The 10775-nt window shown below is 41.1% G+C and overlaps 1 protein-coding gene across 5 annotated transcripts in view; it reads left to right on the top strand.

Annotated features, from left to right (window-relative positions):
* Positions 1-5014, top strand: part of gria2b (glutamate receptor, ionotropic, AMPA 2b) — an 85208-nt gene extending 80194 nt beyond the window's left edge. For 2 of the 5 annotated variants that reach the window (XM_049585108.1, XM_049585107.1), the window contains exons 15-16: positions 2178-2312; positions 2951-5014. In XM_049585108.1, the coding sequence (XP_049441065.1) occupies positions 2178-2312; positions 2951-3115 (300 nt within the window). In that variant the 3' untranslated portion in view covers positions 3116-5014. Of the gene's footprint in view, positions 1-2177; positions 2427-2950 lie in introns of those variants that run through there. The other 3 variants (XM_049585110.1, XM_049585109.1, XR_007449981.1) reach the window with 2 other exon arrangements.
* Positions 5015-10775: the final 5761 nt, after the last annotated feature.

Here is a 10775-nt window from a genome sequence, read left to right as displayed (position 1 = left end):
AGAATCGTAGTGCTTTTGTTGCCTTAGAATGAGCCGTTTATAGCTACATAGGGAGCGTGTCTCATCTCCGGAGAGTGCCATTTTGCATGACCATGTTTCTACAGTGGCTCTAGATAGGGTCATTTCTGATTTCACACTGGCCACCATAGTTAGCTACGAGAGTGTCTGAAAAACAATTTTTTTCCCCACATGAAACTGCTTTATTCATTCGTCCCAGTAAAAACCTCCTGAAAGTCTGGATCTAAAGTTGTCAGAGAGTAATGTGAACACTCATTAGCAGGTGCTGGGCTAGCAGCCCATCTCCGACATGCCAAACAGCAGGGGCGAATCACTGACTTGCAACACCAAAGTGCTTTATTCAGGGTTTTTACCAGACCTCTGTGAATAATTAGGTTCATTGTAAAAAGCTCCTAAACATCTAAATCAGAAATAAGGTGAGCACACATTAGCAGGTGCTGGGCTAGTGGTTCGTCTGCGACATGCCAAACAGCATCCAAAAAAACACTTATTTGTAACATGAAATGGCTTTAGTCTCTATTCTTACCGATTTAAATCAGCGTGTCCATTTGTTTTGGAGAGGAAGAGACCTCTGTTGATAATTAAAATAACCTCCTGATTGTCTGGATCTTACGTTATCAGAGAAAAAAGGTGAGCACACATTAACAGGTGCTGGGCTAGCAGCCTATTTCTACCATGCCAAAAACAGATGAACAGAGAAACACTGATTTGTAACAGATTTTTTAAAATCCCTGTGTCCATTTGTTTGGAGAGGAAGAGACCTTTGTGGATTTCGGTAAAAATCTCTTGATTATTTATCAGAGGAAAAAAAGGTGAGCACACATTAGCAGGTGCTGGGCTAGTGGCCCGTCTCCAACAAGCCAAACGGCATCGGAGAAACAATAATTTGGATAGTGAAACTGCTTTTTTCAGTGTTTTTACCATTTTAAATTACCATGCCCATTTATTTGGAGAGGAAGGGACCTTTGTGGATAATTAGGCTCCTGGTAAAAACCTCCTGACTGTCTGAATTATAAGTTATCAAAGAAAAAAGATGAACACGCCATAGCAGGTGCTGGGCTAGCGGCCGATCTAAGACATGCCCAACAGTGGTGGAGAAAAACTGATTTGTAACATAAAACTGTTTTATTCAGTGTTTTTACCATTTTGAATCAGCAGACCTGTTAGTTTTGGAGATGGAGAGACCTCTGTGGATAATTAGGCTCATGGTAAAAATCTGCTAAACGTCTGAATCAGAAATAAGACAGTAATACATTAGCAGGCCAACAAGCCAAACGGCATTTGAGAAACAATAATTTGTATGGTGTAACTGCTTTATTCAATGTTTTTCCTGGTTTTCAATCATGGTTGGTTTGTTTAGAGAGGAAGAGACCTTTGGTGATAAGTCGGCTCCCTGTGAAAATCTCCTGAACAAAAAACACTGAAGGAACCCTAACCGGGAGAAGCTTCAGCTGGATGCAATCCTTAATCCGCACCACTAGATGTCACTAAATCCCCCTAAATCTTACACACTGTTCCTTTAAATACTCCAACTGTAACTGTGTTGTCTATGGCTGTCATGTTTTCCACACACAGATTTATTGTGCACCACTTTGAACAGGTAGAGCCCTATGTATCCATTCGGCGTCCACCTGAAATGAATACATGGGTGTTTTAAAGGCTAAAGGAAGCTCACTGTACTGTATGTGTCAGACCCCAATTGGTTTATCACTAAGCTGTCTTCCTTCTTGTCTCTGTCTATAAGTAAAGGTCTTTGAGCACGTTTGTAACAGCTTAGCCCTTTGTAATGGGCAACCCATGTAAATGGTCCGTACAGTACAAATTCTCTGACGTAGATCCACAACACATAGACTTTAATGCGCTGCATAAAAACTGCTGCTGCATTCCATTCTGATTACAATACTAACCTTACCCACTACATTGCTTAAATCTACCCCAAATGAAAAAAGCACCTGTGTGTTATGTCTTGTTCCTTTCTGTGCTTTTTAGATAATACTGGCTGTTAAAAATTGTATCATTATTATATATAGTGGTGCATTTTTGTGCATATTTATTTTTTTGTCGTGGATGTGATCGTTTTTGTTCGTGTGCATTTTTTAAAAATCTTGATCTTTCGCCCTTGCCCTGTCGCTGACCCCTCTTTCGTGTGCATTTCGCAGGAGAAGACGAGCGCCCTCAGCCTGAGCAACGTGGCTGGGGTCTTCTACATTCTGGTCGGAGGACTCGGTTTGGCCATGCTGGTGGCCTTGATTGAGTTCTGTTACAAGTCCCGAGCCGAGGCGAAACGAATGAAGGTGGCAAAGAATGCACAGAATATTAACCCAACTTCCTCGCAGAATTCACAGAATTTTGCAACTTATAAGGAAGGTTACAACGTATATGGGATCGAAAGTGTAAAAATTTAGGGGGTAGGGAACGAGGTTTTCATAAATTCCCCCCAAATGCACGCTTTTTTGGCTCCATCCGTTCCATCCTTCAGTGTTAGTGAATGAAGAGGTTGGCCAAAGGATCGTATGTACTGGTGATTTATGATTTATTGAGAGAGAGAGAGATATCCCCCCTTTTTAAAGATTTAATCTGTGTTTGTCCATTTAAGTTTCCTTGCAATTTGAAACCATTTTCATGTATGACTGTTGATGGCCATGCTTGTTGATACCTCTGTCCTAGTAACACATTTCAACAATAATGCTTGCAATGACCATGCATAAGCCTTTACATGATCATTTGAATCTCGCATTGTGTTATCCATGGAGATCATATTTAGTTCTCATCTCCATCGTCATGTTTTGAACATTTATAATCTTTTAAGCTTACAGGTTTGGAGATGCTCTAACCTAACATGTTGCTTCCTTGTTTGTGTATGGATTCTGTGTGTGTGAATGTGTTAATGTACGCCTGTGTCTGCGCGCGCATGTGACTTCTGTGTGCTTAGATGACCTTTGGGGACGCCATGAGGAACAAAGCGAGACTTTCCGTCACTGGGAGTACTGGGGAGAATGGTCGGGTGATGACTCCAGAGTTTCCTAAAGCTGTCCACGCCGTCCCTTACGTGAGACCTGACATGGGACTAAACGTCAGCCTGACAGATCTGTCCTGATCAATGAGAAACTTCTGAGTGCCTTACAATGGTTTCAATAGAGCGATTCTTTTTTTTTCCCCCTGTCCTGCCCTCCTTCATTCTGTTCTGGCGCTTTTTCTGTCTCTGTCTGGTGAAAAAGGAAAAGTTAGGAGATGGAGGCTTCATTTTGTGTCTCACAAAGACTTGTATTGTTGCGCTCTGTCTCTATTTCTCACCGTATACAACAACTCCCTCTCTCTGGGTGGAATTACATCTCGGAATATAAAAGGGAGGCTCCTTTTTTTCTAAACTGATGACACCACGCTTTCCTGTCTGACTGTCTGGACTGGACTGAGACGGGAACGAGGGCTTGAATGACGGCTGCTTCTGGGAGTTTCAGTCATCTCAACTGTGTTTGTGTGTATGTGAGGAGTGTGAGTGTGTGTGTGTGCGTGCGTCAGGAGAAGATGTCACTGTTTCTGTAGCCGCCACCGCCGAACAGGATTTCCAAGCACACTTGATATCATCTGCATTAAGATGTGAAATTGTCTTTTTTTTTTCTAAGAAAATCTAGAAAAAAGTTTATTGGGAAAAAAAAATATTTTTATGTATTTTCACAAAATAGCTTTTAAATAAACTTGCTTACATACTGGTTGGATATAAACATCTTAATGTGTGAGTATTAAGACAGAAAAAAAATACTAAAACAGCTTCTAGTTCCATATTTTTAAAGCCAAATACATTGCATATGGGGCTGAGATGTTGAAATCATGTAATTAATTCCTATTCTAAACTTTCCTGTATATTTTATTCTTTAACATTTGGTGTTGATATGAAATATATGTCAATGCTTGACATTTGGAATCAATCCTTCTATGTTTTTTCTTGTTAGAGTTGTTGCAGCGAATTTTGCTTTCTACTTTTGTCTCCTCGTTTGCTTCAGTGCTTTCGTTGTTTGTGTTTTTTCTGACGAGAACCAGGGTTGTTCTTACTTTCGAGAGGAAATTGACCTGTTTACACCCCATGAATGCAAAACAAAAAAAAAAAATAGTCCGGTGTGGTATTATCACATCACATGTTGAAGTGACATCAAAAAGAGGCATCGACATTCCACATGGTTCACGTGGTGGTTTTTCAAATGCCAAATAAGTAAGAGTGCCAAATTCTAGTGCCAGTAGATATGAATATAGTCTTAATATAATCGATCACTGTCATCTCAGTGAATGTAAATGATACATTCTGTAACTTTTGTAACTAGATGTACAGTTGGTGGCAATGACAGTGCTAATACAATAGCCTTTACGCTTTGTTTTCCAGTCTCCATGTATTTTGCATTGATCTGACAATAAAGTAGCACCAGTTGCATGTTGTTGCCGCAAATAAGTTGATTTCATTACTGCCAAACATGCGTTTTCATTTCAGTGTTGAAGTTGTGAGGTTAATTGTTTGAAATTGGAAATACAATGTTAGACATATATACAATATATACATATATACATATATTTTATATAAAAAGTTTGAATATGAAAAATTATAGCCCCTTTTCATGATGGCGTCAAAGCTACTCTGCTTCCATTCAATACTAAATTCTGTTTCTTATTCAGAAAGTACAGTATTATTTTTTTAAGTTATGCAGTCTTATAATAAGTTACTTACAAAACTTATACAGACGAGCACTTCTAATAATGAGACGCCTTTTTTTATGTTATTTTATTTTATGAATTTGACCTGACGAGTCCTCCACTGCAACACAAAGGGCGGAGAACTGTACTATTACTATCACTGTTGTTTTTGTAATCAACAATAGAAACATATACCGTAGTTGCTTATCAATTTCATGGCATATTCAGGCTATTCTCACTGACATTTTGTATATGGAATGTGTGCTAACTTGTTTATTTTTTGGGACTCTTTCTAAATAAAAGTGGCTGATCTCTTGTTACCTCTCAGTGTGTGTTATTTATTCAGGAGGAGGATGAGTTTCCTGGGGAAAGCATCACAGAGGAAGTAATCTTTTACCATGGCAATTAAATGTCTTTCAAAGGCAACTTTAATGCAACCACAGGATAGTTGTGTCTGTCTTTCAGACAATTGGGAGCACCGAGTCCTAAATGACAGAATTAATCAGTTTATCAAACTAACTTTCTTTAAAAGGACAGCTTACTCCGAATTTAAAAAATACATTATTTTTCCTCTCACCTGAGGTTTTGGTATGAGTTACTAATGGTGTGTCTCAAATCACATACTTACGTTAGTACACTTCTATTTAGTATACTGTGCGCACTATGTACTCATTGGCGTAGTGCGCAAATTTCGACAGGGTAGTGTTGTCTCAAACCAAACACGCCTGTTGTGCACTCACCGGAAATGACGACCGCAAATTAGCTAGTTAGCAAACTAGCATTACTGTAGCATTCGCATTAATGTTTGCGGTGCCAAATCATTACAGACTGCTAATTTAACCCAATAAACATACTGCTGGCTTATACCCAACAACTGTATAGTAGTGCTTAGTGCAAAAAACACATGTATTTGTACAGTGCAGCGACATCACAGTCCTCTGCCACTATTTCCAGTTTGAAAAGTGGTCCCTCCCCTTCAGCTACGTAGCCAAGATGGCAACCATTGAGGGTCCATAGTTCCACACTCAATTTCTTGACCGTTTTAAGTGCACCACTCAAAGTGCACTGCATTTTTCCATACGCACTTATGCACTCAAAATAGTAAGTGTAAGTACAGAAGTACACGATTTTGAGACACAGCATAGTGTTTGAGATGTACTGTGGAAATGTTCGCCTTCTCTCCAATATAATGGAATGAGACAGCACTTGGCTCTTGTTGCTTAAAGTGACAAAAAATATAGATAGATTTTCAAATATATCTATAATTTCATATAGGAACTATTTTCTTTCCCCTTGCAGAAGGAAGCGTGCATCTACTCATGTAGGAGAGGCTCGTGACAGCGCGACATGTCAACAGTAATGGTGTCTTTATCAGCTGAGCTGTAACATTAGAACTAATAGTTTGATAATGCTAGCTCACCTGAGCTACAGTAGCTAAGATTACAGCTCAGTTGGGGAGGGTGACATTAATGTTTAGGCCTACAACTGCGCTGTCTTGAGCCTCTCGTCCATGAGTAGATGCACGCTTCCTTCTGCGTGGTCAAACAGTTGGCAGGTTTAGTTTGGTAAAAAAGAAAATAGTTCCTACATGAACCTATTTACAACAAGGTCTGTGGACTATCTCTCACAAAAACAATCTGGATTTATATGTAGCACTAAAGGTGAGAGACGAACAAATGTATTTTTTGATTTTGTCCCTTTAATGGTTATAGCAATAGCTGCCAGTACAGTGTCCTGTTGTCTTTTGTTCAAGGCAAACGTGATCCTAAAGGTTAAAAGTTTATTTTTTGGAGTGCTACATTTCTTAAAGTCATTATTAAATGACATAAATTAAAGCATATATTCTACTAAGCATTATGCAGCCAGTGTTAAGTGGTTTAGCGGAAGGCCCTGGTTCAGTCACAAGTGTGTGAGCGATTCTCCCTGGTTAGACCTCTCCTCAGGATCGTGTGCAGTCTGTGCTTGATTGACATCAGTCTGACTCTGCTGTTAAAAGCTCTGCACACCCACACAGGTGTTTTCACTTCTTCTGCCTGATTAGCCCTCTGCTCAGGTTGAAGCTGGGTGATTCTGTGCTGGGAGTTTACATGATGTCACTTAACAAGATGGCTGTCAAACCACAAAGTGAAATTCACTGGTTCCGGAAAGAGACATGTAGTAACCACTGGAGGGTTGGTGAACTGTTTTAGAGGCCGTTTACACGTACACGGTGATTTTGATAAGCGGAGACATCTTCCTTCGTTTGTGCCCTTCGTTTACACGCAAACGGAGATTTCTCCTCTGAAAACGAGTCTTTCTAAAAACTCCGGCCAGAGTGGAGATTTTGGAAAACTCCGGTTGCCCGTCTGCATGTAAACTGAGATAAACGGAGATAAACGGAGTTATAGGCAGCCGACGTCACAGTATGCGCCGGAACTTGCGCCTGTGTCAAAAGTGCGACCTATGTTGCTATGGTGACAGTGGATACATGGAAGGTTTGAGCTTCTCGTTACACTGCCACCTACAGGTTTGGCATGCTCTTGTGTATATATACACGGGTAAGTGTAAACGAAGATCTTTTTGAAAACGGAGACGGTGAAATGTCCGTTTATGAAAATAGCCGGCAACGTGTAAACGACCTCTTAGCTAGAGAGCTTATTGTTAACTTGCTAGCCAGCCTGGCAGAGCTTGTGCTGATCCATCGTAAAAGCTCCTGGAGCTTCTCTCTGTTTCCTCACTACTCACTGCTGTTTACTTGTCCATAGCATTTTGTTCATTGCAAACAGTTTCATTTAATAATAAGATATTGAAGTGGGAGAGAAAAGCCCTCCAATCTAATCAGCTTCCAGTGGTCAAATGGCAAAATTTGTAAAGTCATCGTCTTAGTGGCTTAGTGTCTTATTGCAGACTGCTAATGAGATAAAAGTTCAGCTGTCTGAATTTGTAAAATTGACCTCTATCTCTCTGTCTGTCTGTCTCTTTGTGGAAGAGTTAGAGGTCTAGTGTGGAAGGATTTTGGGGCATCTATTGGCAGAATTGGAATAAGATATTAACAACTATGTTTGCATTAGTCAGGAGTCCACCATGTTGTTCTACAGAAGCACAGAATGGACATATCAAAACACTGGCTCTAGACAGTGCCATTCACCTTTACGTGTCAGCGGCTCTTGTTCTCCTACATGCTTGGCACACAGGGGAAATTTCAGCTCCGCACCCTTACTGCTAGATGTCACTAAATCCTTCACACTGGACTTGTAAATAAAAATGAATTGTGCAACACAGCCAGCAAGCAAATATAGCTTCCTCCATTTTGATTCTCCAGCTCTTCGTCTCTTCCAAGGTCTGCTCTGTCAAGATGGCATGCCATTTTGTCAAAAGTGAAAAGTTAAACTCAACATATAGCCTATCTACCTACCTACCTTGATTGATTTCATCTCCTTAATGAAATCCTCTGACTGAATTTTGCCATTTTATCCTGAGTTGACATCTCTCCACTTTGTGCATGTATAGGTCCTGTTTGTGCGTGTGTGTGTCTTTCAGACCTGTGTGTAATTCACAAGCAAGAGTGAAAACATTGAATTTCTCTGCAGGGGGATTAATAAAGTAAATAAACTTAAAACTTAAACTTAGTGGGTTACTGGTGTACAGGTCTTCAAGGCCCTCTAACATTTGGGCTGTCCGAATTGAAAAGTCCTAGATTGCAATGTAGACAAGTCCACCAGAGGCCCATGATTTCTATTGCTCAGCATTACGCACAGGCTAGTAGCTCTGCAGGGTCGTTATAGTTCTGGAAAACAGAAAAAAATTCACCCTCTCCCAGAGATGGTGACATGATCAACTCACTGCTCTACAGAGAGGCACACTCTTCCACAATTAAGCCCTTTGACCTAACTCAAGAACTGAATATGTTGTGTTTCATTTGTACTTTTTGTATTTGATTTTTATGACTTGTACCTGTGTTATTTTGACCCTGATGTGATTGTGGTGAATGAGGTGTGACACTTTGACATGTCAGCTCCCACTGTCCAGTAGATTTTAAATCCTGTTCAACCAATTATCCAACAGGAAGTGCTTACCTGTTGAAGGCTGACTATATATGTTTGCCATTTTGCTTTTGTCCTTTTTGACTCTGATGACTGTTTGCACAATTAAAGGCTGCAAATTAATCAGTGTGATCAGTCCTTTTCTTTTCCCTGGACAGTTCTCGAGTTAAGGGGCAGCTGATTTAACTGCGTGCTGCTGGAAGATGTGCAGGGAACTCTGTTTAAGCACATTTAGAGTTTTGGCAATCAAGACTGAAATAAGCAGAATTCACTGACAACTAGTTGGTTTTTTGATGCAAAAGAAGTGTCAGTGCTAAGACCAAAGATTTTTTTTGCTACATTTTAAATATAAGTGTGGCACAGATGGATGAGCTCCACCCAACTTCTCACTGAGCAGACGTCTAGTCCAGATAACTGAAAACATCTGTGTAGGTGCAGCCTACATTTGCACAGTAGTTTGACACAGTGGAGATAAAGGTCTTGGTTTTTCTGAAGACATTTACAGAACAATATAAAATACTTATTTAACTTCAATAAAAATGATGTTCTATGATCATTTACTGCAGCATTCCCAGCCCTCGTGACATTTGAATCAATTGTGTCACAGCGTCACTGTAAAAATACAGATACACACAAAAATACTCTTGAAAAACTGTCTCTTTGTAAATGCAGGGTTTTGTCCAATAGCTGCACCACGGTAACTCTAAGCCTTTGTGGAGTGTTACAATCCATGGAGGAGAATAAATCTTCTCGTTATGAGTTTAAAGCAGTCGAGTGATGAGGTGCCTTATTTGGTTCACCCTCTTTCTGCTGAGTGGTAATGAATGTCACGTATCTCCATGAAGATGGTTGACTTCCCCTCTGCTCCATAAAGATAATCCCTCTTTTCTCTCAATCAGGCTCCTCTCCGCTTCTTTGTATTCATTTTCCATCACACCTTGGAGTTAATTACGTCATATTAAAATAATGTTTGGCCACGTGCTCTCCTTACAGTGAGTGGACTGTCGCTGAGGGACTGCAGAGTCTGTTTTATTAAATTTACTATCATCTATATCTTCAGCATCTGAGTGTTTCTATTTTTATTTTTTTTTTGATAATATTTTGGGCAATTTTTGCCTTTATTGAGAGGCCTGCAGAGACAGAGGAGGGGATGAGACGCAGCAAAGGGCTGAGGGTTGGAATCAAACCTGAGCAGCTGCAAAGGACTCGGTTCATACAGGGCGTTTACTCTCAGCAGGCATGCAATTTTGGGTTTGACTTGAGCAACTTGACTGATAACTTAAAGAACCTACAAGGAACTTTCATTCTGATTTGATTTTGGTGACCCTGTGGACAAAAGCGGTAGTGCCGGAATGAAGCCTACATTTCCCATGAGCTCTAGCGCATATTGTCGTAAAGATGCTTACCTGGCTCGTGCATGTGTTTGTTTTGGGGATGAATGAAACAACAAGACGGGAAAACTTTGCCCCCGCTCCTATCGGGGATCCCAGCTCACCTCTGCCGCGCCCCAGCTCCACCTCTCCGGCATAAGCGCCACTGCCGCCGGGGTAAAAGCAGCGGTCTGCTGGTAAGGCTGAAGGCCTGTTTGGCGAGCACTTCCACGGCTTCTTGGACTGAGTATGGAGCGGTGCCTCGCCTCGCCTGGTACCTTTCGTCGGCCCGGATGAGGTGTTCCAGCCCCGCGGCCCCTGCTCTCCTCGTCCCCACTGGCGCAGGGTGAAACTGTGCAACCTGCGGCCTCTGTGTGTGGCTCCCCAGACAGCTAACGCCGTGGACCCACCAGATCCTGCCAGGATTGGGCTGGTAAATGCTAGATCGCTAGCGAACAAAACGTTTATCCTGAAGGATTTCCTGACTTCCCGAGGATTGGATTTTCTCTGTGTGACTGAGACGTGGCTGACTGTTGGTGAGTCCAGTGCTTTCACAGAACTTTTACCCGATGATTGCTGCTATTTTAACTCCCCGCGGATGTCGGGTCGAGGAGGAGGAATAGCGACTATTTATAAATGTAAGCAGCTAGGTAAGATGATGTGTGCCGTCTGAGTGCCGTAAATC

The sequence above is a fragment of the Epinephelus fuscoguttatus genome, linkage group LG9 (genome assembly GCF_011397635.1).
Source record: "Epinephelus fuscoguttatus linkage group LG9, E.fuscoguttatus.final_Chr_v1".
NCBI lineage: Eukaryota > Metazoa > Chordata > Actinopteri > Perciformes > Serranidae > Epinephelus > Epinephelus fuscoguttatus.
This window is presented reverse-complemented; position numbering and strand designations above follow the sequence as displayed.